This window comes from Aythya ferina (assembly GCF_964211825.1).
Source record: "Aythya ferina genome assembly, chromosome: 4".
In the NCBI taxonomy this organism is placed as follows: domain Eukaryota; kingdom Metazoa; phylum Chordata; class Aves; order Anseriformes; family Anatidae; genus Aythya; species Aythya ferina.
Window position 1 is genome coordinate 30443931 of NC_140300.1, and position 27691 is coordinate 30471621.

The window sequence follows — 27691 nt, forward strand, 5'->3', positions numbered from 1 at the left end:
GGCCGTGCCGCCCCCGCCGCCGCCGCCGCCGCCGCCGCCCCGCTCCCGTCAGCGCCCAGCAGGCCCCGGGCGGGACCCGCAGCCCGCCCCCAGCGCCGAGCCCCTGCCCGCGGGTGAGCGCGGCCGTTACGGGGTGAGGGGGGGGTGGGGGGGTAACGGTTGTAACGGTCGCGGCGCTGAGGGGAGAGGGGGAGCGGCGGCGGCGGAGGGGGACGGGGAGGGGGCTGCGCGCCCTCAGCTCGGCGGGGGAGCCCTGAGGGGAGCCCTGAGGGGGCCGCTGAGGCACCGGGGCCTCCGTGCGCGGCCCCCCGAGGGCTGCGGGGAGACAGCGGTACGGAAACGCCGCCCGGAGCCGGGCCTGGGCGTGCGCTGCGCTGCTCTGCCCGGCCGGTGGCACCCCTAACGGGGCTGGGGCTGGGGCTGGGGCTGGGGCTGGGCAGGAGGCCTGGCTGCCCGCACACAGGGGCTGCTCCCAGCCCCTCTCGTTTCGCTGCTGCTCCTCCGAGCACCCCGGTAAAGGTCACTGCAGCCCCAGCCCGGGGGCACAGGAGCAGCCCCCCGGCCAAGCTTTTAGCTCCCTGGGGCCCGGAGCTTTGTGCCCAGCGGCGCTGCGTGAAAGAACTGACACAGCAGAGGGTGAGGGAAGATGAGATGATGGCTCGCTTCCAAGCAGGAAGATTGGCTTCATTTTGTAGCGTTCCTGATTGCGGTCTCCTCTGTGGCTTTGGCAGTTCCTGAGCCCTCTGTGCCTTGTAGGTGCTGCAAGTTCAGTGTGCAAGCGTTCTGCTGGGTTGCAGAAAGAAGCGTGAAGACGCCAAAGGTATTTTTGATCCGTTGAGAAATGGAGTCCGTTATTTTGTTTGTAAATCAATTCTTGTGCAGGTAGGCTACTTACGTGTAACCAGTGCGCTTAAAGCCAGCTCGGTGCTCTTTGACCTGTGATCTGATGGAGGAGTACAAGGGGAAAGATGATTTCCCTTAATAAGCTTTTCTTTCTAATGTAAAGCACATCTTCTATCTCAGGGTTTTCTCATTTCTCTTATGAGTAGCTTTAATTAGGGAGCAGTAGCAGAAGGAGATCGGTGACCAACTTAGCGGGATGGTTTCGCTGCAGTGTCGGCCACGCTGCCCTACTCGGTGCTGTGTGGCAGTCATCGAGTGAAGTAACATGGAGCAAGCTCTCTGATGTACACGTGAGTCCCTAACAGGAGGACAGCTGCGTTATCACAGCGTTCTGACCGGGTATGGCTTTGTCAGCTTGCCTTCTTACCTGAGAAGGTGTTATTGCTGACAAACCGGCGTTGTTTTAGAAGTTCATTTGTCATTACCAACGCATTGTGTGTTCATTGTGTGTAAGTATGCCTGCAGGGCCATACCTGCATCAGGAAAGCTTTCTCATTCCTGCGGGAACATCCTGCTCCCAAACTTGTTCTGGACTCTGGTAGCTTGGGTTCAAGAGACGTAATCCCTGTTTACCATTTGAAGTGTTCTTATAATATTCTAATTGGCAGATTTTGGCTCGCTGTGGAGAAGTATGATCTGTATCATATGAATTTTTCATTAGCAGAATAAAATCTTCTGTGATAGTGAAGCTTAAACTGGAGAGAAAATGGAATGAGCCGACCATTCAATCTACTTATCCGCTGGTGTCCTTATGGATAAAATGTTTTTCTGCATGGAACTGAGGTTTCAAATTATGCATCTACAGCCACACTTAAAGAGTATCTTACAGTGCTGAAAACATGCTGAGGAAACAGCATCTTAACACTCAGTGTTGGATTTGATTTTTCCTTCTCATTGTAGCAGTTGTGACACTGGATGTCATTCCTTTTGAGAGTATTTGACAAACGAAGAAGTGCTTTGCAATTTAGGGAGCACGTGAAAGGACTAACGTGTCAGACTAATTGGTGTATCTGCAGAGAGCCCAGAAAAAAGGCACCAAACCTGGCACTGGATGGCAGCACCCAGGGAGACGCAGTGTGGTTTCCCCACAAAGGTGGTGCCGCTGCCTGTGATTCCTGGGGCTGTCGTGCAGGTGGGTGTCAGCTCCTGGAGGACACAGCTCAGCTGCCCAAGTGCTGGTCCCCTGTGGTACTCACGCACCTAAAGTACATGGGGCTGCTAAGCTCTTCTCAAGAAAAAAAAAAAAAAAAACACACTACCACAGAACAGCTTGATTGGAAAGAACTGTACGTTGTGCCTTGGGGCTCGGCCAATTCAGATGGGATTGGATTAGGTAAAGGAGATCATAAAGTAATGTGATTCTCTGAGATTACGCGGGTTTGCTGGCCCTCGCTTGCAGACAGAGGATGATCTGAGCACTTACCTTGCAGAGCACGAACAAAAGAAGGTGGTTTCGGTAAGGAACTGGGTTGCTGGCGACTTTCACTTGCTCTTTCAGTATTTTTCCGGTGTAGTTGCTGCTTGTTTCCATCGAGCCCAGATACCTACTAGCCTCACAGGGCTTTTATTGCAGATGCCCCAGCTTGCACTGTGAGCTGCAGTTTGCTTCTGGAGCCCGATTCAACGTGTTACAGTAGTAGGATCTCACGTGGATCCCAGTAGCAAGCACACCTTTGTAAGGCAGTATTTGGCCTTGACACGAGCTGCAGGAGCCTGGATTTAAGAACAAACCATGCTGTGGCAGGTTGGTGTGAAACTGTAGCTTGGTAGCCAGGTGCCTGTAGTCATGGAAGAACTGCTGTAGTCACAGTTTGGAGGATGAGACTTCCATGTCAATAAACCAAAAAAAAAAAAATCAATAATTTCTCTAAGGGAATAACAGAAAACTTGCATTTATTTTGGGGGAAAAAAAAAAAGGTTTCACTAATGTGAGAGATCTCACGTGAGCAAGATGCATGCTGGTGGACATTTTGACTACCCAGCACTTGGTGGCCTTCAGTATTTGAGAAGCAATCGCTGCTGCCTTCCTGCACCGACTGGTGAGTGAGTGGTAGGTCTGTTGATTTCCACCACTCACCCCCCCCCCAGGAAGGGTTAACAAACACAGTTTAATAAAGGCAAGTTTTGTGTCTAAAGAAGATTGCAGGCTGAATGAATTTGCACACTATTAATTCAGTGTGCATTGGAGAAATTATTGCAGCAGTAGATACCCGGGTGTTTGAGCACAATAGTCCCAGTGTCAGCCGTGTCTCCATCTTTTATCTCTGAATACTTTCATCTAGTTGCAAAGGCTAACTCCCTTTGGTTGTCATGGCTGACATTTGCTATCCTAGGCCATCAAAAGATACTTTTTTGCAGAGCTGACCCAAGTCTGTAATAATCTTGTACCTGAAATTAACCAAATGTAGCTTTGGTGCTGTCACAAAGTTACCCTAACATTGCTGGTCATTTCAGCGCTATCCTGCAGTTGCTTTTCAAAAGAAAACCTCCTTTCTGTTTTTGTTCATTTGCTTATCTTCACGTGCAAATAACAGTTCGTCTCTGTGGTAACTCTCTGTTTGCTTTTGTTTTCTTGCAAAGAGAGCACGGACATAACAGGAGTTTTTCAAGATAGGGCTTGGTTGTTTGAGGTAACGGTGCCGAGCCTGTCTGGTCCTGTCTGCAGACAAGCAGTGATTGCACGAGCGTTCATGCGACTTCATCTGGGTAGCTCATGCCTTTCCTCAGTTTATGGCATGGAAAGGGGTCCTTTAGCACAACAGTTGTGCTGTCAAGAAACCAGCAGACAAATTTTTGTAATTCCTGGTGTTGCCAACACTGTTTCAGTGTTTTCTTTTTGGCTAGTACATTCTCTAGTGCCTCGAGCGCTAAGTTCTCATTAAGACGCTTTCCCAAAGACAGCTCGGGCTAATCTAAAAATGTTGTTCGTTTTATTCGAGTGAGAAAAACGCTCAGATTGCTTCTTAGCTGTCATTCCTCAACTCGCGAGTACATACATACCTATGAAAACTGGAAAAAGAGCTTTTATACAGTGTATATCTGTGGGCCTTCCATCAGTGCCCAGCAAAACATGGAGATAACCATGGGTTTTAAGTTATTTAAACAGTTTTCATCCGTTTTTAACTGTTTAAATCGTTGGTACAGATCCGCAATTGCCTTCGCTGGCAATTTAGCTATTGTTGGAAATTTGGCAAGTTAAGTTTTGGCTTAAATTTCCCTTGGGCATTCACTCTAAAACCCTCAGGCCTGCTTAGACTTGGGCTTGGAGGAGGCGTAGTACTAACTGGGACATGTGGAGATTGAAATCTTTTGAAAAAATGGAAAGCAAGCAGTACCTGCATTTTTATTTTACTGCCTTATCATGACTTGGAGACCTGAATGCTTTGTAAAGCCTTTGGCAGTTCGGTGGGGATGTCTGAAGAGGTGGTACAGGAAATAACACTGAGACAGCTGAAGAGTTGTAGTGAGACATCCTGTAAAATACCAGCATCCTGTGATGTAAACCAGTCATGCTGTCACTTGAACCATGGACAGAGGGGGACTGCACCCATCTTGTTTGGGATGTAGACCCAGTTCTCCCCCAGGTTGTCAGGGAAGAATTGGCTCGGTGTGATCATTGCGTATTTGCCTTTCTCAGATCTTCTGAAAGGTTTCGGCGGCCTTTCCTGAAATAGCACAGCTTCCAATGAAGAAAAGATCTAGTGTGATCTGATGTCGTGTAATGACTTGTCACAGATTATTATGTTTTGTACCCAGAGGCATTTTCAGTGTTCCTTGTGGTATGCCAGCAATTTGTTAACATATGTACTTTGCCTAATGCTATATTCATAAGAATGTGTGCTGCCTGTGATCTGCTTTTTAGCAGGTTCTGCTTAAAAAAAGGGAAAAATTTCAAAGCTCTGTCCTTGTGGGCTCTCAGAAATGCTTGTGGTGATTATTGTTCCGTGTTCATCACCTGCTGGGGGTCAGGGCAGCAGCAAAACTTGTGTACGTACAGAAATCGCTCTTTTAAGGTTGGTTTCTCAATAAGATTCCTGCATGTGTGCCGTTGCTGTAGGATGAGTCAGGTCAGGAAGATCCTCGAGCTGTTCAGGTTTTGTTTATTTGGAGGATCCAGCCCTGGACATGGGCAAGGCTCAAGCTGTTGGCATCCCGTAGCATTTGGTCCGATGTTTTTTAGATCTGATGATCAAAATGGCTTCTGACCGGGGTCGCTATGAGTCTTGGCTAATGCTGTGCTCCAGAGTCTTGGAAGTTTACAATTGAGATTTTGGATAAGCCTAAATAAGTTTTCTGCTTCCTTTTCTCCTGGTTTGAAATTTGTATTTCAGGCTTTGCCTACTGCCTTGCCTACACGTTTGTGAGGCCGCTCCTTTGGGTGTGATTCCTGCCAAATGGCATTTGGTAATGGATCTTGGTGTTGCCTTGTGGCTCTGCTGGAGAGCTTGAGGTTATTTTGACAGTCCGTTACAAGTAAACTTCTTGAGCTAAGTATAGTTTTTATTTTATGTTTTTGTTTGTTTGTTTTGTTGTTGTTTTTCATCAGTTCCCTGTTGATGGAGGATATGGTGTGTTTGTGGTGGCGCTCCCATGTACGTTACCTTTAATTCCAGGCTCTTCTGAGCTGAAGTGAACTTGCAAATTTCCCCATGTGCATTTTGTCCTGGCCAGCTGTGACTGGGAGCAGTCCTTTGTATTGTCCCTTGGGCTTAGGTTATTTTGATAACAAAGCAGAAATCTCGTTTTAGGATTATCTCCAAGTTCAAAAATCTGATCGCTTGGTCATTTTTGCCTGCTGTACTGCCTGCAGGTTTGCTTTCTGAAAGACAGAAAGTAGGCAAAGCTTTCCTTCAGCAGCTGGGGGCAATCTCATGGGGGACTTGAGGCACCCTAATGTGAGCCCATGAGTAAGAACTGACCGCACTGTCAGCGTCTGAAGGTTGTGCTCAGTGGTACAAAGTCCAGCACAGTACCAAACGTTTCTCCAGGGGCAACGCTGGGGCTGTTCAGCACCTTGCTGGTGATGTGCATGATGGGCTGCAGTGATCCACAGCAAATTTTTGGAGGGATAGGCTGGGGAAGGTGGCTGACAGTAGCGTCAGGAAGTTCAGTAAGGGGAAATGACCGAGTCCTGAATGCAGATGGAAAAACTCCAGGGACAAGTCAAGGCTGGGAGATGACTGGTTAAGAAGCAGCTTTATAGAAACAGACTTTGGTGTCCTGGCAGAAGAGCTGAGCTCGAGTCAGCGCGCTAATCTCGCGGTGATGAAGGGCGATGGCATTACGGGCAGGGTGAGCAGAGGTGATTTGTCCTTTCCAGTTGCCCCTCGCAACATCCAGACTCATCCAGGACAGGAAAGGAGCCGATGGGTCAGAATGGGGCTGGCCTAGGACCACCAGGACTGCTGGGGCTGGAGCACCCGGAGACAGGAGACTCGGAGGGCTGGGGAACAGAGACCGGGCTGATATATGACTGCTGCTTTCAGCTACTTGCTGGGAGGATGTGGAGCTGTGCTTCTCCCAGTTGGACCATGTTAAAATAACGGCCAGCTTGTCCAAATTGCAAGCACAAGTTGCATATTGCAAACACGTAAATACTTGTGCAGAACTTGTTTGAGCAGCCAAGGTGACACAAAGAGGTTGTTCTGTGCTCAGGGTGTTGAAGCAGGTGACCTCCAGACGTCCTTTCCAACCTAAATTATTTTTTCTGAACCTAAGGCTTTGGTCATCTCTGCGATGTATTGGTTTCCCTTCCTAGTCTTCATGGAGTGTGAATCCAGCCTATGGATTCACAACTTCATTCCAAATTCACAGTATCAGTGCTACCTTCTTTGTACTACGTATGTGTCAGGAGCTTTTTGAAGCGGATCTGCTTTGAGATAAAGAAATGTTACTGGCTGACTTAAGAAAATGTGTTCATGTTCATTTTGTAGTGCTCTTGGTCTTAGATTTTCAGTTTGTCTTCAGTTTATTGCCAAAATGTTAAATAAATAGTGCTAGACACTTAAAAGTATCGTTTTGGGGCAGGGGGTGGGAAGTACTTGTTTTATAAGGGACTTAGCAAGAATTGATGTGTTAGTGCCGTTCCCTCTTAGTCAAAATAGGATGTGAACTGACAGACATCTTTTTATTCAAAGGGAGGTCAGGGTGAGTTAAGTTCCTGAATTAAGTTCCCGTTCATATAGTTGTTTCACTTCTAATTTTATTATGCTCATCCTTTTATGAGGAAGATGTGATACACAGCCTTCTTTTCAAACTAACACAAATATTTTTAATTACAGCATTCGACACTGTGTACCAAAGAAATGGTGATGGAGAAGCCAAGTCCCCTGCTCGTAGGGCGGGAGTTCGTGAGACAGTACTACACTCTTCTAAATAAAGCCCCTGACTTCTTGCACAGGTAATGCTCTCACACTGAAGTACCTCATCTTTTGGAACAAAAGTGCGTACTCTTCATCAGAAATGAGATACTCAGAATTTCTGAGTGTGGCAGGAAAATGACCTGGTTAACCTCTGGGCTTTTAGAAAAGAATTCATCTTAAAAAAACTCTTCAGGCTCTAGAACCAAATGTGGCCAATGTTTACAAGGTATTTTCTTTATGAAAGAGAGAGCTATTTCTTAACTGATGTGATGGTAACGTGGACATATTGCAGAAATAGTTTTATAAGAAGATAGGAAAGGAAAGAGCATGGCAGAGGAGACACTTGTGTGTAGCACCTAAGATGAGCACAATAATAATTTCAGGATACTGTATATTTTATATTGCCTCTGGGGAGTTTTTATCCAGATCCTGATTGGAGATATAAAAGTTAGGGCCCGGACAAGGTAGGTGACCAGTTCAGTAGTTTTATTTACCTGTGTCCACTGTTTAAGCAGTACCCTGGATGTGTTCCTTCCTATTTTTTCTTATGATGTTTTTCATTGGCTACATGCAGTTTGTCACTTAATATTTTGCATTTCCACATCTGGACTTAGAGCAGCACTGACTTGTAAGAACTAACATTGAAAGTAGTGTTTCAGGTGTTGGTTGTGTTCGGTTTTGTTCCTTTTTCTTTTTTCTTTTTTCTCTTTAAGCAATCACTGCTTGGATTGCTCTTGTCTCGGAACTTGACATAAGGTTGATGGTGAAAAATTGAGCTGTTTGAGAACAAGTTGGAGCTCCCTGACAGCTAGCTTAATATTCCAGTCTTTTGAATGATGTCTCTTTTCACCTGTAGCTTTGAGATGGGGAAAATGAACTGGTTTTGTCTTAAGTGACTGAAGTGCTGTAGAACCATGTTTGTTCTGTGTTTCAATTTAGATTTTAAGGTGTGGGGTTGTCCAAGCAGTGGATATTGGGCTTTCCTTATCTGCGTTGCCAAGTCTTACAGAAATCATTAGTAGCATTTTCAGTAATGGCAGATTTTTTTTCCCTGTTGCTGAAATTTCAACAAAATGGTTGGATCAGATCAACACCTGGACAGACATGTCCATGTCACACATTGATACCTGATACACTAACTTGCTGCTTGCTCTTAGCAAGGATTGCGTTCCTTATGTACATGTCTTTTCTGGGTGATTTCCCCAAACAGCCTGCAAAAGCACCTTGGAAAGCCAAAGTTGGTAAGACAGCTTTCTTGGGAAGTGTGCTGTCATTTTACCTCAATTCCCAGAAAGTGTTTGCATAACCAAAGGGACAGAGAATTATCATGTAAGGGATGATTAGGCTGTGCTTTGCAGCTTAACACCAGAGGTAGAACTCTCACCATTGTACAGTGAGGTTGCCTTTTCCTTTTTGTGACATTTCTGTTTCGGTGGCAGTTGAACGTTGGGTAAATCACCCATGCCTCAAACGTGGTGTTGAAAATAATCTTTGATTTTGTTCACAAGAGCGTTTACCTGTAATGATAGTGATTATAACCTTGGCTGGACATGGAGGGGAGTAGATGTGTGTTTTGATTTAAAAAGCAAAATACTGCTGCTTTGTTTCTTTCCTAGCTGCTTCAAAGAAAAGCAGGCAGCTGTTCCAGGCTGGCCTTCCCTCTGCTTCCCCTTCATATTACAACAGTAATTCCGTTCCATCGATATTAACGTGTGCTATGAGAGCATTATGGAGCTGGTGTTCCCAGTACATTGGGGATGTTTCCACTTTGGGGTGACACAAAATTGGCAGAAGGCTACATATGAAGTAAAAATGTGTCTGTGGAGACATGTAGCATGTTGAGGGTGACTTGGGTGCTTTACAGAAGGCAGTAGGGTAGGCAGTACTCCCAGCCCTCTGTCTCAAGCTGCACTCTAAAAGTTCTGAAATGCGGCTCGCCAAATTGTGCTGTGTGTTTGGTACGTTGAGTGGGAACAGGCAATTCCGTAGCCTCCAATTGTCCATAGAGCCCTTTTATCACAGGCTCTCAACCAAGAACTCGACAGAATTTTTCCTCTCGTTTAAAGTTGAGGGGCTGCGGGTGACTGGCTGGTTACCTGCTGCCTGGAGTGACCCTGCTGAGGTTGGGGAGCTGCAGTGGCAGCCATCCTACAAGCTACGCTGTGTCTGAGCACTATCCTCTGTTCATTTGAAAGGTGACACGAGTGTCACCAAAAACAGCATTTGTGAAATTTCTCTTAAACACTTCTGCACAGATTGTCCTAGAGGTTTGATCTGGTTTGGGTGAACAAGTTAGCTAGCTGTTTGTTGTCCCTTTTTCAGGGCTGCATGGGTGGCTGCTCCTGTCCAGCAAGGCTTGGATAGGGAGGTCATTTATTTTTGTGTTCTTTGGCTGTATGTTGTGTCTGAGTGGGGCTCTTCTGAGAGAGCATCTTATCTACGATCTTTCTCTTGCTGTTAGTCTAAACAACGATTTGTTCACTGCCACAGAAAGGTTTTGGAGTCAGGGCTTCCCAGAGCTTGATGTCAGAAGAAAAAGGATTTATTCTTGCAGTGAGTAAGGGAGTTTGGCAGCAAGTGGTAATGTGCTTGGTTTATCCTACTAAAAGCTTGAGAAACGCACCAAGTCCTGTCATTATTCTTTATCCAGAGCTTATCCACAGGTTTTGAGTATGAAGAGATGGGTTCACCCTCCAAATGGATTTTAGTCAGTGTAGTTGCCATGCCTGGCATGCTTCAGATGAATTTGTGTGGCTTTACTGGCTTCTTAACTTAAAGTGGATATTTCCATGTAACTAGGGACACAGTGGGTGCTCTTTTCCTAATTTGCAGATCCTGCTCATGTTTTCTGCCTACCAGAGATTGTGAACAGTTCGTTAAAAGCAAGTTAAAACTCCTGGTCTCCCTCTGAAAGCACTTGGTAGGATGTGCTGCCTGTCAGAGGGCTTGCTTCGAAATTTAAAGAGTTGGTAGATGTTTTCCCATCGGTTTGCGAGCTGGTGCCACAGAACTTTTGTTTGTCTTTGCTGTTGGAAAGTGCTAGAGCACGCTCAGCAATTGGGTTATGCAACTGGTACCAAAGAAAATAGTCAAATATTTCCCAGAATTCTTTCTGGACACTAAGGACATCATGGGAGTTAAAATCTTGGATGGGTATATTCAAGCAACTAGAATTGGAAGGAGTTTCTTGGTTTAGTGGGATAAACCAAGAAATGGCAAATGCCCAAGTTCAAGTGTTTAATTCCGTATTTTAACATAGCCTGTGTGCTGGCTTGTTTGGCTAGGTAGAAACAGTCCGTATGCTTTCTGTTCTGTGTGAGAACGGGCTGGTGGAAACACTTCAAGGAAGTGATATTTCATATATAAAGTATAGGGGTGGGTCATAGTGGTATCCTGTAGAGAGAGGTGAAGTACAGGAATTGAGACCTCCTGGCAGTCATTGCCATGGTAAGGCTTCCTTCTAAATAAGAAAGGTGTAACATGATGTTTTTGCCATATCTTTTGCTATTTTGCCTTATTTTGCTACTTATGTAATTTTACAGAAGCTGTTAAACATTTGTCACATGCTTTAAAAGCTGGCAATAAATATTCAAAACAGAACTTAGACTGTTCTAGGCCCAAAATTTGTTCAATTGTGGTGCCTAAAAGAATTTATTCTTCTCTAATGCCTCAGAGTTCGGTAATGAGCTCTTTGGCCATTGATTCTGAGAAATGTGAAGTGTAAAATTGCAGCCATGTGTACCGGAGAGATGGGATGGATGGGCAGGTGGGGTGGCTGGTCTGCATAGGCAGCAGCCAGGTCAGAAGTCCTCAGTGCTGCCAGAAGTGATGAAGAAGACCAGGGTCCAGAGCAGAGGTTGTTCCTTCCCAGGGTCACGTGTTGGGGTGGGTGTGACTAACCCAGGCAGGTGACTTCAGTTTTGGGGGAGCCTCTAGCTGAAACAGCCACCTTGACCAGAGTGGGCAAGCTGCACTTCTGAATGTTCATCTTCTTTGTTTCTGTAGCCTTGGAGCCTGCGACATAGTGGGTGTATCTTGAATCATTGTTTGCCCTGACATTCCTACTGCCTTGAGCTCTGTAATTTGTGGCTAAAACACTTGTTGGATTTTGTTCTTGTTTTTTTTTTTTTTCATTGGCATGAATTTCATTACATCTCTTCACTTGCAGGTTTTATGGCAGGAACTCTTCTTACGTCCATGGAGGACTGGATGCCAGTGGGAAACCGCAGGAAGCAGTGTACGGTCAAGCTGTGCGTATCCAAACTGGTCCTGAAGTCCTCACTAACGTGCAGAGCTTAATGTATACATCGGTCATTTTCTGTAATCAGTTAGTTGGACTTGCTTACCTGGGCAATAGTGTATTCTGGTACTGTCTCCTCTTCAGAGGCCTAAATGTTCTTGGTAGTTGATGCTGTTACTGTGGGTTGCGTTTGATAGATCAGCTTTGCATCTGGACTGCAGAAATGATATTTAGGGTGGGAAACAAAATCAAGAGGACCTGTTAGACTAGCCCTCTAGGTGTATTGTGTTTCAGTTAGACATGGTTTCTGGGTGAAAGGACTTTGATCTCGGGGAATTAAATTGAAATCTGTATGGTACCAAATTCTTCTCTGGGTGGATGTGTCTTGTAATGGAAGATAACTTCAGAAGAAACAAACTAAGTCCAGAAAAAAGCATTTCTTTTTGCTGTGGCTGTAGCTTTTTATCAAAATGTCTGCCATCTAGGAGCATCTGTCCATGTGGTGGCTGCATCTTTGAGCAATGTTGCTTTGAGCCCAGACCAGGTTTTGTTGCTTCTCTTTTCAGCAGCAGAACCTGGTTTGGCAGTAGGAATGTCATGACGGTGCAGATGTTACTCACTGCTGTGATGTTTGGGTACTTGATAGATGCATAGAGGTGTGTTTTGTTTTGTTTTGTTTGGGTTTTTTTTGGGGGGGGAGGAAGGCAGGAAGGAGGGTTGTTTGTTCTTTTTTTTTTTTTTTTTCTTTTCACTCTAAGCACAAAATCACATGAGCTCATGTAGATTCCTCACAGTGAAAGATGGTTCAGGGTTCCTGTATTTGCCTTTGTGCTTCAACGGGCTGCTTTTTGATGTTAACAGACACATTACAGCTTCTCAATAGGTACAGAACTCAATGTAGTTAATATGTAACTGTCTGCTTCTAGGAGATACACAAGAAAGTGATGTCACTACAGTTCAGTGAGTGCCACACCAAGATCCGTCATGTGGATGCTCACGCTACTCTGAGCGATGGGGTGGTTGTGCAAGTTATGGGGGAGCTGTCGAACAACGGGCAGCCGATGAGGAAGTTCATGCAGACTTTTGTACTTGCTCCAGAAGTAAGTATCAGCAAGATTGTTTTTAACTTCTAAGAGCAGTGATGAAAAACTGGCCTGTGAGCACAAACTGCCATACTGGGACAGAAGATACTGTCGGGCTTTTAAAGCTTAGCCCAGAGGCTATCATTAAATAATAAATAAATAATAAATAATGCCCACCAAACCATTCTGTGATTATGTGCGTGCAGAGGAATGAGTGTATGGGACCTGTCCTGAGCTTTTTTAGATTTGAGTTATTGTAGTAGTAATGCAAATACAAATTGAAGCTTGCTTTTGGCAACTGCTATTTGCACAAGTGAAAAAATACTGGTCAGCTCTGCAGATCATGTCTCCAGCGTAGTTCTGTACTTGATTAAAGTTTGCTGTCACATGTAAGCATGTCACTGCTTTGCAAGTTACTGCTCAAATTCAGTTCTGAGTGAGAGCAGAACTGTGTTGTGATAGTCACTTCTATTATATTTTTTTTCCTACATCCTTCCCCTTTTTCATCACAAACTATTGTGTGGCTGGTTGATCATTCATGTTTTAGAACCTTGTTGATTTGCTTCATTGTTTTTCTGTGCAGCAGTTTAAGCATACAGTCACCCTGTGGAATTTCATTCCTTTTTTTTTATTAAAAGGCTTTAGCAGTACAGAAAATTCCATAGGTGACTTGATGAGATGGAGGGGCTTACCTTTAGGCAGTACCTATGACTGTTGTGAATTAGCAAAGTGTTACTTTCTGCTTGAAATACTGTTTTTAATTTGGACAGAAGTTACCATTCAGTCGTTAGCTTAAAGAAAAGGTGTCACTTGGAAAATGCCATTACGAAATAATCCTATTCCAAAATGTTGGCATGTATCCCCAAAGCTTAGACCTTTCATCCATAGGAGTTGCTGACTGCTAAAATATTGTATACGCAAAAAAAAACGCATGTTGCTCTTTTACAGGGGTCTGTTCCAAACAAGTTCTATGTACATAACGATATCTTCAGGTACGAAGATGAGGTATTTGGAGATTCAGAAGGAGAACTTGATGAAGGTGAGAAGAGCTGTACTTGTGGTGTTAATTTTGTGCTGTTCTATCCATCCAGTACCTTCAGGGACTAAACTGGCTTAGGGCAGGTGAGGCTTGGTACAGAACAGAAATAGTGAGTAATAACACTTTGCTGCAGCTCAGTTTCATTCCATAGACTTGGTTTCTCTGCTCAATCAGATTTGTAGGTACAGTGCTCTGAATAAAATTTAACTGGCCTTTCACTCTGAGCTGTCTTTCTCTTTTATGTCATCATCACATTGAGTAGTTCATTTCAATACGTTGGCTGAACTTGGCTTTATTGTTCTGGATGGGTTTTTTCCCCACCTTGTCCACTGAGCCCAAGAGAGTACAACTGGAATGTATGTATGTGTGCATTCTGAAGCTGGAATTTCTATTATCTCAATAGAATAAAATGGAACAAAACACCTTAGGTAAATCATTACTCTTCTATTTGAGGTTTATCTTCTTAGTTTTAGGAACTGTGATTGAAGAGCTAATAATACAGTGTTTCTCTTTTACTGCCAACATATGAAAACCATCTGCGCTTTAAAGATCCTTAAACCCTCCTCCCAGAACTTAGCAGCAGTATGTCATTAGTGTCTCCTTTTTGTGAAAACAATAAGAAACGAAGCCTCTTGAAAGAACAGAAGGGTCTTCCATCTCTCCTTGCAGCTAATTCTCGCCTTACTTTGTTGATGAAGCGTTCTTTTGTTTACTACTAGTTAAACATGCTTGTATTTTAAGTGCAGCTTGCATATGCTTGCAGAGGTGCTCAAGGATTTTTTTCTCTTGTGTCAGAGTCTGAAGAAGAGGTGGAGGAGGAGCAGGAGGAAAGACAACCATCTCCTGAACCGGTGCAAGAAAATGCAAGCAGCACTTACTATGAAAACCACCCTGTAACGTAAGATGTCCATGTTATTATGTAGCAGTGCTTTTTTAAGGAAAAAAATACATTGTATGTAGTTTTATTGTATGATCTATGTATGCTATGTTAACATTATTTTTTAAACATTGGATATCAAATGGAGGGAGGAAGTAGTGGATGTTCTCATGTTCGCTGGTTGTTTTCACTTCTAGTTAAAAATGTGAGGTGAAAAGGTAGTAAATACATTTATGCATGTGCTTAGTGTAGTTTTCATCATGTAAAATGTAATGTAGTCTTCATCTATTGAACCAAAAAACAGCAGCCTGAGGGGCTCCCGGGAGTCTCTGAGGGAGACAGACAGGAGGTGTACACCTGCCCCTGCTGATGCCCAGCAGTCCCTCCGAGGTCCCTACATGGGGTAGTAGCTGACCCAGCTGCTCACCTGTAGGACAGAGGGCTTGACTGCCTGCAAGAGGAAAGGGAATGGACCCTCATCTCTGCTCAAAGCAGACTGCCCCTGACACCCCCGGTGCCACCAACCCCCACAGTGTCCCTGGGTAATAGATTCAAGGCTCTTGGGCAGGAAAAGGAAAAGGTTGAGGGTCTGGATGGCAATCAGAACCCAGAAAGCAACCCTGAGAAGCATGTCAAGGTTGGGGGAAGTACCAAGCATAGGGAGCGGGGCGGGGCAGGGCACTGCATCAAAACCAGTGCCCCCAAAAAAGGGCGGAGAGTCTTAGTGATTGGAGACTCCTTGTTGGGGTCCCTACCAACCCCTACAATTCTGTGATTCTGTGATTAAACTAAAATAGTGAGTTGGTGGTACAACGGAATTTATATAAACAGATGACTTAACAAAAGGGTGTTTAATGATATGTTAGTCCTCAAATTTAGCTGGCACTTAAATCTGAGAGGAAAAATGAATTTTTGAGAAGTTGCTTTACAGTTGTACTGGAGTAATAGGCTTCTGCCCTGAGTGTCTTAAAATCTAAACAAGACAAGAAAAAAAGAAGTTTCCTTATGTTTTTATGTGAAAAATATTTTTTGTTATGGTTTGAACTGCTTTTTTCAAAAGTTAGGTATGTGTTTCAGACAAGCAGAACTGACTGACTGGATTCCTTATTCAAAAAACATGTATGTTTATGAAATTATTAGAGGATGTCCATTAAGTGCATCAGCAGTAATGCTACTTTGCTGCTGATGATGTAGTGCTTTTCATGAGAAATCTTATGGGAGAATGGGATCTGCTGAAATTTTGGCAGTGGCTTCTTCAAGATTCTGCGGGGAGTGTTTGAGGCTTTAAAGAGCTACGCCAGGTCTTATCCTTAGGTTACTGTGCCAACTGGAAAGAGCTTAAAAATGCAATAGTCATTATTTAGGCATATGGTAACCCATGGCTGGAGCTGCATAGGCAGAAGTATGTGGAATTTGGTAAACTTTGGGGGTGACTGAACAGAGAAGTGAATAACTTCAGGCCCCTTATGTTTCGTGTACACAGAGTGGAGAAGGTGCGTGTAAATTTCAATAAGTAAGACTTGCAGCTGCTTCTGTAATGAACTTTTATGGCACTTCTGTAAATAAGCTGCTGATAGCCTTCCAAAATCAGCTTCATTTCTGTGTATAGCTTAATCTTCTGCTGGTCTCTCATTGTGCTGCTTTTCCTTTTTTAGGAGCAGCAGCTCTTGAGTTTAGTATATATTCCTTTCAGGGCTTATATGTCTGTGTAATTTTCAGATTCTTTGCAGAGAAAAGTATAATGTCTTCACTTTAGCAAAAATAAAATGTGATTTAGTATGCAGCTACAGGGGTACAGCTTAACTTCTCACAGTATCATATATGTAGGTACCATATGGTCGCAACTGGAAACCAAATAATTTTCAAACCAGTCATTACCATAGTATAACTGAGAAACAGCCATAAAATGTGAACCAATTGAAAAGCTGCATAAAATGCATTTGATTATTGTAGCAATGGAATAGAGGAGGCACTGGAAGAATCGTCTCACGAACCTGAGCCAGAATTGGAATCTGAAACAAAACCTGAGGAACTGAAAGCTGAAGCAGAAGAAAAGACCCTTGAGGAGTTAGAAGAGAAGTCTCCTTCTCCACCTCCTGTAGAACCTGTTTCATTACCACAAGAACCACCAAAGGTTAGTTACAAGCCGTATTTGTGCTTCTAGGTGCAGGTGGTAAACCAGGAGTCTTGGTGTTGAACTTAGTCTTTTCGAGTGGCCAGACTGGTATCTCTTTTCAGGGTCATGCTGTATGAACAGCTAGGCTTGAAGCTTGAACTTGTGAAATTTCACCGAAAAAAAGAATGTTATTTTTCAGTGTTGCTCATTACCTATTGTAAATGCAATGTTTGCAGAGTGTGCGTGTGGTTTTATGCATGTGTCAAACTTTTTAAATGTGGAGTTAAGATACGTTTTTAAAAAAAAAAAAACTCAGGAAATGGAAACCACTGCTCTTCCTAGGGGAAAATAAATAAATAAATAAATAAATAAAAACACAATGCATGGACACTTGGAAAATTACAGTATAGGTCTAAAAACAGTATGAGGGCTTTGACTGTCTCCCTTAGAGGCAGGCTGCCTGTTCCAAAAAACACCATGAATGCCACGCGTCGTCTGGTGTGGTAACACGTAGGGAGTTTGACAGAGATGGGAGGAATGGATGAAAGCTGGAGAGAGGTTGTTTTCCAGCTCCAGTATCAGTCTCCCGTATCTTTCCAATTCTGTTTCTCTTTTGCATTTTTACCTCTTAACTCCTGGCACTCACTTTGTTCTGTTGCGCAGAGGACGCTTCACGCAGCAGGGTTTTCAGTCCTAGGTTTGGTTTCATGATGGAAAGCAGTGATCTGGGGATGCTGAGGGAACCACGCTCACCCAAGTAGCAGTAGCGAGTATGGTACACCACCTGCTACATGCTGACGAGTTCATAGACAACTACAACTGCAAATCCTTCTGTATCCTCGTTGTAATGCTAGCACAAATGTTATTTAACAGTCAGATGTGAACCAAAAGTGTATTTTCAGCGGACAAATTTCCCTGTAGGATTGTCAGTGGTTTGCCATGATTAGTAGCCTAGGTTTGTTGCATTTCCTGCAGGCTTTCTCTTGGGCTTCAGTGACCAGTAAAAACCTGCCTCCTAGTGGTACTGTTTCTTCCTCTGGAATTCCACCCCATGTTAAAGCACCAGTCTCACAGGTAACCCATCTGTGAACACCTTGGATTGTCTCATTACTTCTGCAAACTGCTTCAGTTTTTAAATTAACAGATCAATTTGTTTGACTTACGTTGCACAAATGAATTGTGTCTTAAATGTTACTGCACTCACCTTCTTGTTGCAAGTGAAGGCACGTACACTTACCTGGTGTAACTTTGGGTGATGGTAATTTTAAAAACTGCTGATGTGGAATCAGGAAATGACTACTGATATTTTGACCTATCTTACTGGGATATGGTTTGGTTTATGAGGAGAGAAAAAAAAACACTTCCCCTGTATGACAGTAGTTTCCTAAAGAATGTTTAGAAGGGGGAATTTATTCTGGCAGAAGTGCCCCAGCAGTAAAGGGGATTACATCAATTTTTGAGTACAAGCAAGTTTGCCTTGAAAGGGTCACATCTACAGAAGTATTTTGGACTCCATTATCCATTTACAATTACTTTGTCACAGAACCCTGTACCAACTTATGACTGTGTGAGGAATGGAAGGATTCACATTTCCTGGCTGGGACAATGCTGTCTTCCCATTCCTAGGCTGACTGGGGGAGGAGGGCAAAGAGGACAGACAGTTTGACCGGGTGATAGCTCATGTTCCACACATGCCAAGCTGGTGCAAGATGGCCTAAGATTCTGAATTCAGCCTCCTCTATGCCTACCAAACCCCCTCGATATAAAAAACAGGTGCTTTAATCTTTTCTACTGATGCCATATTCCAGAAGTACTGGATGTTGTGAGTACCTCATGTCCACCTTTTTACAAAGACTGCCATTTCAGTAGAGCAGCTGGGTTATTGCAGCTGCTGTTTTTGCACTGATTTCCTTTTTTTTTTTTTTTTTAACCAACAGAGGAATCTGTCTAGGATTGCCCTTCAGCTAAGTGCATGTGTAACAAAACAACAGCAGAAAACCAGGAAACATTCCTTGTGTGGTGTTGCTTCTGGTCTTACCGCTGTTGTGGAAATCAGATAATGGCTATGTGATGGGTTGGGAAACTCATCTGTTTTCATCAGCTTCAACAGGGCTTTGAGTTATTCAGGTGGTATTTGAGCAGTAAAACTCTTTGTTCTAGTACAAAATAGATTTTCCTTAAGCAAAACCAAAAACCAGCTTTGTTTTGTAATGATGATTTATTTAAAGAAGCGAGGCTGGATTTTTGTTACATGACTGCAAGTAGCATTTAAAATTATCCATGCAGGAGAGTCATAGAACACAGCTTATAGACGTCCCCTTAAACTCACATGTTGCCTCTGCAGCTCGTCATGCTCTTTACCTCTTAGATTACTTGTGCTGTGGTTTCATGTTTAAGTAGTTCTGCATGGAATTTTCTGAAGTAGGAAGAGCCTACGCTTGGCTCTTCTGGAGACAGAATTAATCTGTTCCTAGCTCCTTAGTTTGCGTTCTTTTCAGACAAGGTGTTCAGAAAGCTGGTGGAAAAGATGTCTAAAGAATTTCTGCAAGGGGTTAGTAATCAGGGGCAGCCTTGTCCCATTCTGTCCGATTCCTTGACATTGGATACTGTGCATGTAAATGAGGGCAGAAGATGGCACCAGTGGATGAGTGACTCCATTGGGTGCTGTTCGAACCAGCAGCAGTGATGCTACAAAGCAGCCAATAATTGCCCTTTTCATTCTTTTCCCCAACATCACCTCAGTTTGCCCTCATAAATCAAGTTGAAAATCAAGCCCCTGTGGTATAAAGTCAGAACCCCTTGAAGGACTGTGCGTGTACTCATTTGGAGGTGATCCAGCTGCAGTTTGTTCACACCTGTGAGGCCAAACAGCTCAGCATTCCTCGCTCCTGTTTCTGTAGTCATGTTGAGAAGCTGATGGGGAATGATGCCTGCCCGCACTGATCAACTGGACCTTCCCTTAGAGCATTTTTGGGTAGTCGGACTCTGTCACTGGCTGTCCTGGAGGTGCCAGGGGGTGGAGGTAGGCAGGGTGCTCCTCAGCTTCTGTCTTTTGACGTGGAAATGGTGAGTTAGGGAAGGATCTGTTTATGGAAGATGCGTTCCTTCAACTCCTGAAATCTCTTGGGATTCTGGATAGATTTTCTGCAGAGGGGGTTGTGTGTTAGACATAGCCACACGTAAATCCCATGTATTTTAAGGCAGACTCAGATTTTATGGACTTGGGTCTAAGAGGACAAGGAACTGAAAGCTGTTTTATTGTTTCATGCTTCAGGTGCTTTGGGCATTTTTAGATCTGTAATGCCCTTGTGAAGGTGACTGAGTGCCTCTTAGTGGGTTTCATGGACCACATTTACCTCAGGCAGGGTGGTAGCAGTTGTGTGATATGCATCTAAGCTAGTTGCTGGTAATTAGGTGAGACGATCTGCTTATTTTCTTGGTTTTGTTTCATTTTGGGTTTTTTGTTGGTTTGCCTTGCTGGTAGGTTGTTTGTGTGCATGTGTTTCCACCGTGGGAGGCATCGCACTGTAGAGAAGCTTTTAAAGCACGTAAGATTGCAAAACCAGACATGTACCAGCCTCTGGAGTCTCCTGTTCTCTCGCTCTTCCTTCCCCATCCTCCTGTCCCTTGGGAATGATCACTTCCAAAGTTTGTGAGTGAAGGCTGACCTGTGGTTGGTTTTGCTGTGGTTGCCAGTAGCATTGCTGTAGCATCAAGAGGCTGCTTTCCCTTCCACTGTGAGCTCCAGAAGAGAGTGGGGACAACATCTTCTTTTCCTTAATTGTTCTCTATGCCCCAGTAGGCTGAGGTTTGTGGCATACTTGGCTCCTGGGCTTGAGAACTCCTTTAGTCCTGCTTGTCTGCTAAAAATCCTTACTCTGTGGCTTCCACTCCAGTCTCTGTGCTGTCTGCAGTCAGCTGCTTTTTGGTTTGGAAATGGCAGCCCATAACAGGCCTCTTGTGAATGCTGACGTTAATGACAGTAGTTTGGGGGAGCACAGTTTTGCAGCAGTGTTTTCCCCTTGAGCAGCACCAGAGAACTCCGCAAAAATGGGTGGTGCTGATTAGGGAGCAGCTAGTGAGGTCAGCTGGTGGGCTGGGAGAGAGAATGCGTGTGGTAGGTGAGAGGGTGAGCGGAGGGCAAAGCAAGCAGGTAGAAGTTACCCATTTCTTGGGATTTAGCAGAAGGACATGAGGGATTTAGCAAGTGTTTTGCTATGGGTGGCGGCAGGAAGGAGTGTTGAAGTCTGATAGTGTTAAGTCTCTAAGAAGTCATGGTCTGAAGGCCTCGAGTTTTTCTTCTGAAGTACAATTCTTCATGCAGTAAAAATGTGTGAGTAAAAGATGCCAGGGGAGCTCCAGTGACCCACCAGGAGGTCTGATGAAGGAATGCTTTCTGTAGGAGACAAAGCTGATTTTTCCAGTTTATTCTTAGAGCTGAAAAACACTGTAGAAACATAAGGATAAGCTAATGCCTAGCTAGGTGAAGCATGAGTGATACGAGGGCTGGAACGCTGATTTGGTGCCGAATAGCAGGGTGTTTATTGTAAAACATCGTCTCTTTACCCTGTGAGCTTCTCTGACTGTAACTGGCAGTTGTCTCAAGTCCTCAAGGAAAATAAGGGAGATGTTTAACATCAGCTCCTTTTCTGTAGTAGTCTGGGCCTGTAGCCATTGGCCTTGTAGTTAACCTTCCTCAGAAGCTCGTGTTCATCTCCGTGTTCCTAAGGATGCGTTTGTTTTTCCAAGATAAGCACCCCGTGCAGCAGCAGCTGCTCCACTGTCCTGCAGAAGATGGAATTTGAAACATGTTATACGTTGCGTCAGTAGCCAGCAGGCTACATAGAAATATTTTTGTTGCTTTTGTCTTTTGCAAATTATCTTTACAAGCAGTATTTGGTTGCAAAAGTTTGAATGTATGTTTCCTAGTCCCTGAGAATTTTAAGGGTGTATTTTGTGGTTTTATTATATCAGAAATAGCATAATTTGAAAGGCTTTTTTTTGTTTTGTTTTGTTCTCTTTCTTTTGGGCTACCTCCTAATCCATGAAGTTGGAGCTTGGCATGAGGAAGCTTTATTCAATCCATCTATTTCAGTCAGGTTGAGGGATTCTTCAATTATGGGGCGTCGGGGTCTCAATGCCTGGTCAAACATGGAAAATAAACTTTAGCCATGCTATGGGGAGACGTTCTGATGGAGAGATGCTTGCTTTGCACCTCTTAGCAGAGATTATTAACACTGCAGTCCTGGATTGGTACAGAGGAATTTAAAGAAATGAAAAAATGTATTCCCAAACACGTTTACGTGGATGTGTATCTTGCAGAGTTTGTGTTGTGCATGCCACTTACCTGTGTCTTGTGTTGTTGTTTTATTTTTTGTTGTTTCACTAGGCCTGTTCTTTAAGACATGGTATTTAACAATGTGTGTTCTCCTGTTTCAGCCAAGAGTTGAAACTAAACCTGAAGCTCAGTCTCAGCCTCCTCGTGTACGTGAGCAGCGCCCAAGGGAAAGACCAGGTTTTCCACCCCGAGGACCTCGGCCAGGTAACGTGGGACAGCTTCTATGTCTGCTTGGGGCCAGTCATGAGAGGCATCTCCTTCAGGGATCTGGCCTGCAGCTGTGTTGTATTTGGCTGATAATAAACTGTCCATTCCCACTATCTTCAACTAGAAATGGGGAAAACGGTTCCCTGTCCAAGTCGGTGATGAATTGATGCAAAGATTAGGCATTAATTCCAGTCCTCTTAGTTGATGAATTCTTTTTTAAGTCAGGCCACTCACTTACGTGCCTGAACACCTTTTATGCAGCTCGATACAATTCTGAAAAGGTAGTCTGCACATAGGATGTGTTTTGTTTTTTTTTCCCCATGTTATCTAATTTTGCTGAACTTCGAAAGTGAGAGGTCTTAAATGGCTGTTGTTGTGGCCTGCGCTACTCTTTGTTTTGGAGTAAAACCTTTCCACCATCTCAACCTCAGTCAGCTTATAATTTTAGATGCATTTTTCCATCTTGTATAGTCTCAAATGGTGAGCAATCTTACCTTCTTAAGAAAACCATTTAAGCAAGCTAGTAAGCTTTTTGTAAATGGGGAAATGGAGAAAAGGGGTACATATGACCCCTGTCGTATCTGAGGTCCAGAAGGGGTGACAGTGTGCTGTTGTCACACTGCAAGGCAGGAAATGGTTTAGTAGGGAGATCCCAGGAAAGATTTTCATCTGGTACGGTGCTAAATAAACTTCAGCTGAGTGTGGGAGAACGTAAGGAACTCTGGCTTTTGTTTGGGACAAAATGGTGGAAGATGAAAGACAGAAAAGGTGACTGGCAAACACAATTTTTAATGAGTACAAAAATACAGATACTGTTGTTAGGTTAAGGAAGTGATGAAGAAGTGATTTAAATCCAAATATTAAAAAAAAAAAAATCAACCTACATTATAATAACTAGAAACTCCTTTTGAGCATGATTGCAGATACAACAGGAACATGACAGAATTATTAGGACTATGTAAAGAGGAAGGTAGTATCCCTCCCCCCCCCCCGTCATCCATGGTAAACAGGAGTTGGAGAGCTTGAAGGTACAGAAGTGTTTGAGCACATTTATGTGTTTGTTGGAGTCCACACAGAACTCTAACCTTGGTGGCTCTCCCTTCTTTCTGTTCCCGGTAGGGAGAGGGGACATGGAGCAGAACGAGTCGGATAATCGTCGAATAATTCGCTATCCGGACAGTCACCAGCTCTTTGTTGGGAACTTGCCGCATGATATAGATGAGAGTGAACTGAAAGAGTTCTTCATGAGTAAGTAGCAATTTCAGCTGCAGAGACAAAGGAGAAAAACAAATGCTTGTCCTGTGTTGAAAAGACATGTAGCACTCGCTGTGGCCACACGGGGGAACTCTACGTGACGTAACCCCACGAGTGTTACCTGAGAAGCAGGAGAGGTAGCAGATCTGACACTGTAAGTTTTGGTAACGTGGCTTTTCCCTTTTGCTTTCACAGGTTTCGGAAATGTGGTAGAACTTCGCATAAATACTAAAGGAGTGGGAGGAAAACTGCCTAATTTTGGTTTTGTGGTATTTGATGACTCTGAGCCGGTCCAGAGAATTTTGGTTGCAAAAGTAAGTATTAATCACTGAGCATCCATTGAAGGATACCCTAAAACTCACGTAGTTAGGCCTATTTAGGCCAGGCTCGACATCAGGAAGAGGTTCTTCACCAAGAGGGTGGTCGCACACTGGAACAGGCTCCCCAGTGAAGTAGTCACTGCATCAAGCCTGTCTGAATTTAAAAAGCAATTGGACTGTGCACTTAGTCACATGGTCTAAACTTTTGGGTAGACCTGTGCGGTGCCAGGAGTTGGGCTCGATGATCCTTATGGGTCCCTTCCAACTTGGGATATTCTATGATTCTATGATTCTATTCTAGTTCATGCCACTGTTATTTCTGACATTCATTCATAAACACGAGTTGTAAGAAAAACAGGCACTCCATATGAGTAGTTTGGGCCTACTCAGTCTGTCAAGAGTGCTCTGTGGCTTACATGAGCTGTGCCAGCGTTCCCCCAGCCGTGTTGTACCGAATTCAGGGATTTTACCTCGCACTTAAATACCACATGGAACCGAATGCTTACTGTTAGAGACCCCTGTAAGCTGAAAGCTCAGCATGTGAATTTTTGAAGGGCATCTTGAGGACATGTAAATTCTGTGTCCTGGGGCTGAGAGAAAGGAGCCAAGTTATTTGCAGCTGTGACTTGAGGAATTGGAGAGGAGAAAACAGCCACTGCCATTTCTAGTATGCAAGTCAGACCTGGTGGAGCAGTTCTTCAGGAACTTAAGCTTTGAAGCAGAAAGGTTAAAGACAACCCCTGCCTGTATTAAGGAAGATATTTTAATTCTTTGCATGCCAGATGAATTAAAAAATGCTGTTCCATTGACTGCAGGCAGTTAGGGCTAATGCTGTGTGTCGCAGGGAACTGTTAGCAGTTAGTTTTTGTGTCTGACTTGTAAGTGAAGGTAGCCTGATGTGCGCAGCGAATGCTGTGTTTTCATACGCGTTGTACAAATGGACTTTGTGAAATGGTGACTAACGTGTGCCTTGAAAACTCTTCCCTATAAGCCTATTATGTTCCGGGGTGAGGTGCGCTTGAACGTAGAAGAGAAAAAAACAAGAGCTGCTCGTGAAAGAGAGACCAGAGGCGGAGGCGATGATCGTAGGGATATTCGGCGCAATGATAGAGGCCCTGGGGGTCCCCGTGGAATAGTGGGTGGTGGCATGATGCGAGACCGGGACGGAAGAGGACCCCCGCCGAGAGGTGGCATGGCACAGAAACTCGGCTCTGGACGAGGAACCGGGCAAATGGAAGGCCGCTTCACAGGACAGCGTCGCTGAAATCTCCACTGTGGGCAGACAGTCTTGGCAGTGGTACATTATCCATCGTGTTTGCATTCTTGTTAATTTTTTTTGGCTTTGGAATGTGACACAGCCCTTCTGATCATTTCTTTGATGTGAAAGCATCCTTTGGTTTCCGGTTTAAATTGAGGTGGACGTTCTTTCCCCAGTTTCACAACAGAAGTCATGCTGTTAATTTATAAATGTAGACTTGGAGAATTGAGGACTGGAAAATTAAAAAAAAAAAAAAAAAAAAAAAAGACCAGTAAACTATCTGCAACAAAAGTGAACTGAAGGACATGCCCAATAGAATTCAGGTCCTTGCAGTCAAAAACCCTCTGCTGCACATTTTGTGTAAGTGTTACTGTTTCTGCCTGTTACTGTTGGAAACACAAATAGTGCAATTTGTGCAATTGGAGAAGCTTGCCTTTTTTTTTTTCTTTTTTTTTTAGAACACTTGGCTCCAAACAAACTCGTGTTTACGCACTCATCAAAATGCACTAATGGGTACTCTGAACTCATTTATATTGACATCTGCAGGAGGCATCGGAGGAAAAAAAAAAAAAAAAACCTTCATCCTCTTATTCAGACAGAATAGCTTGTGAAACGATGCGGGCATCTGATCTGCTTGCTGTGACCAACATATGTACACACACAAACCTTAACAAGACTACAAGTTTATTCCAGAAGGAATCCATTTAGCTGTAAACTAAACAGAACCCAGAGTTTCCAAGTCGTAGTCCCGAGTACTAAGCAAGTTTGATAGCTCACGTCAGATTTTTCTGTCTGCCCCTCTTCAGTACAGGGATGGCTGCTCAACACACTCCTTCTTCCCCTTTCCCCTTCAATAAGCATTGTACAGTGAAAACTGTCTTGACTGTATTTGAGTTCTCTGGTAATGTAATAAGCATGATGGTGCCTTCTATGAATACATCATTCCAGTCTTGCTGGTGATTTTGTACAGTATAGTGTATGAATTACTGTGCTGCAAAGCCAATCGGCTGCAAAGCATTTAAAAGAAATCATTGAAAATTGTATTACAAATTGCAGTATCTTTCAATCAGTAAACGTTGCTAAAATTATCATCCACCTTGCTCTTCAATTAACAAGTTCGTCTGTTCTTTTGCAGAGGGGGGGAAGGGAGGAAGAAGGCATCCAAGTAGTCTCCAGGTTGTCTCTTCTCTTTAATCAATGTCAAAGTTACAGAAATCGGAAATGAAATCTCTCTTGGACATTTCAGAAGCCAGTCGAGAATGGTGAACGTTTTGGGCCAGCTTGTAATCAGTAGAACTGAGCATCCTTTGTGAGGGTGAGCATATCAAATGAGGATACTGCAATTTTCAGAGAACAAAATAGCAGCTCTTAAGTATTTGCATTTTCCAGTTGTGCTTTTTTTTTTAAACTCTTACTCATTTTGCACATTACTCTCAGCTGAAGTTGACATTGTGTGGCTCCGGACTTAAGGATAGAAAGGAGGCGTCCTCTTCTTCAGTATTACTTGTGGGTTTGTCCAGTTGAGAGGTCTGTTCCGGGGTGACGTTCTGGAGCACATTCCCATGAACTGCAGCTGCAGCAGACAGGACAGTGCGGCTCGGTGCTGGGGCATGCAGCGAGCGCCCGGCTCTGAGGCGTCAGGAGTAAAAGAGGGTGTGTGTTGGCGTGTGAGTCTTGTGCGAGTGTGACCACTTAAAGCTGCTTCTAAGCATGGAAGACCTCAAAAAAACAGCAATTTCAAGCAAAAGCAGATAGGGCAAAATATCAATCTGTCTCTGGAGTATGCAATCATTTGCTGTTTTCAAGTAAGCTGGAAGATTTTGCACATACTTTACAGATACGTTAGGCAAAGTGAAATGGCATCTGTCTGTTTTCTCCCAGACTCGAGGTCTTCTGTGTTTCATGGTAAGTCTTGCACTATTTTCATACACTTTTTTTCTGGGGCACATTTCTTCTAGTCTCCGTTTTTTTGTTTCAGTTTTTGGTTGAAAGTCTCTTGCATTTTCAGCTGTTACCTGGAAATCTATAGTACTTGAACCGCTCGGCACACAACGCAACTTAAGTTTGAAGCCTTCAGACAAATTGCTGTCTTCAGTTAGCAGTTTGCCACTGGTGTGTTTTCTGTAGGGGTTTTTGTTTCCTTTTTTTTCCCCTTTTGTAGCGTGATGGTGTTTTGCTGCCACCTATTTCATTTGTATGGCAAATGGCACTGGGAATAATCTCAACAACAAAAAATGGAGTATTAAAAGAGCTACTGAGCCATTCAGCTTTCTGGCTTGCTTCTTGTTTAAGTGACATGAACAACCATTGGAACGTCATCCAGAGAAGTTTACATGGTGATAGTTCACCTGCTGTACTGTGGACTTTTACATGTTCTCGACCCTCTTTATAGTAAATGTACCTCTTAGAGCAAAGGAAGGGATTCGCTGACCATTACTGTTAGTTGCTGATTTGTGGATGGTGGGAGTATTTTGTCATTACGGTTCTATTTCAACAAACTTGGCTGACCATCTTGGCTTTAGTAGTTATACAAGACAGTGGATTACCATCTTTATTGCTGTAACGTGTCAAGCATTATATGCTAGTAGATTCTAGTTTAATTGTTGCAGGTGGGAAGTATTTTTACCTTTAAGTTTCCATTCTGAATGTGTTTTGACTAAACATACCAATAAACTACTGATGTCTGCAGCATTTA

General features: G+C 43.8%; 1 protein-coding gene across 8 annotated transcripts; it reads left to right on the plus strand.

The window, feature by feature from the left end:
• G3BP2 (G3BP stress granule assembly factor 2) lies at nt 1-27691 on the plus strand. 8 transcript variants are annotated; one of them, XR_014692146.1, is made up of 13 exons: nt 6-113; nt 7185-7303; nt 11434-11515; nt 12432-12605; nt 13536-13626; nt 14422-14524; nt 16457-16637; nt 17595-17693; nt 22059-22161; nt 23284-23412; nt 23614-23732; nt 24730-25356; nt 25455-27691. XR_014692146.1 is itself a non-coding variant. In XM_084516541.1 (13 exons), exons 3-13 carry the CDS (start codon nt 7209-7211, stop codon nt 25000-25002), a joined length of 1449 nt encoding a protein of 482 aa, XP_084372667.1. In that variant the 5' UTR covers nt 68-113; nt 757-820; nt 7185-7208; the 3' UTR covers nt 25003-27691. The 8 variants fall into 8 exon arrangements, 7 of the variants coding, with proteins under 7 accessions (XP_084372666.1, XP_084372665.1, XP_084372669.1 ...); XM_084516541.1 differs by adding an exon at nt 757-820 and having other exon boundaries at nt 68-113; nt 24730-27691; XM_084516540.1 differs by having other exon boundaries at nt 1-113; nt 7179-7303; nt 24730-27691.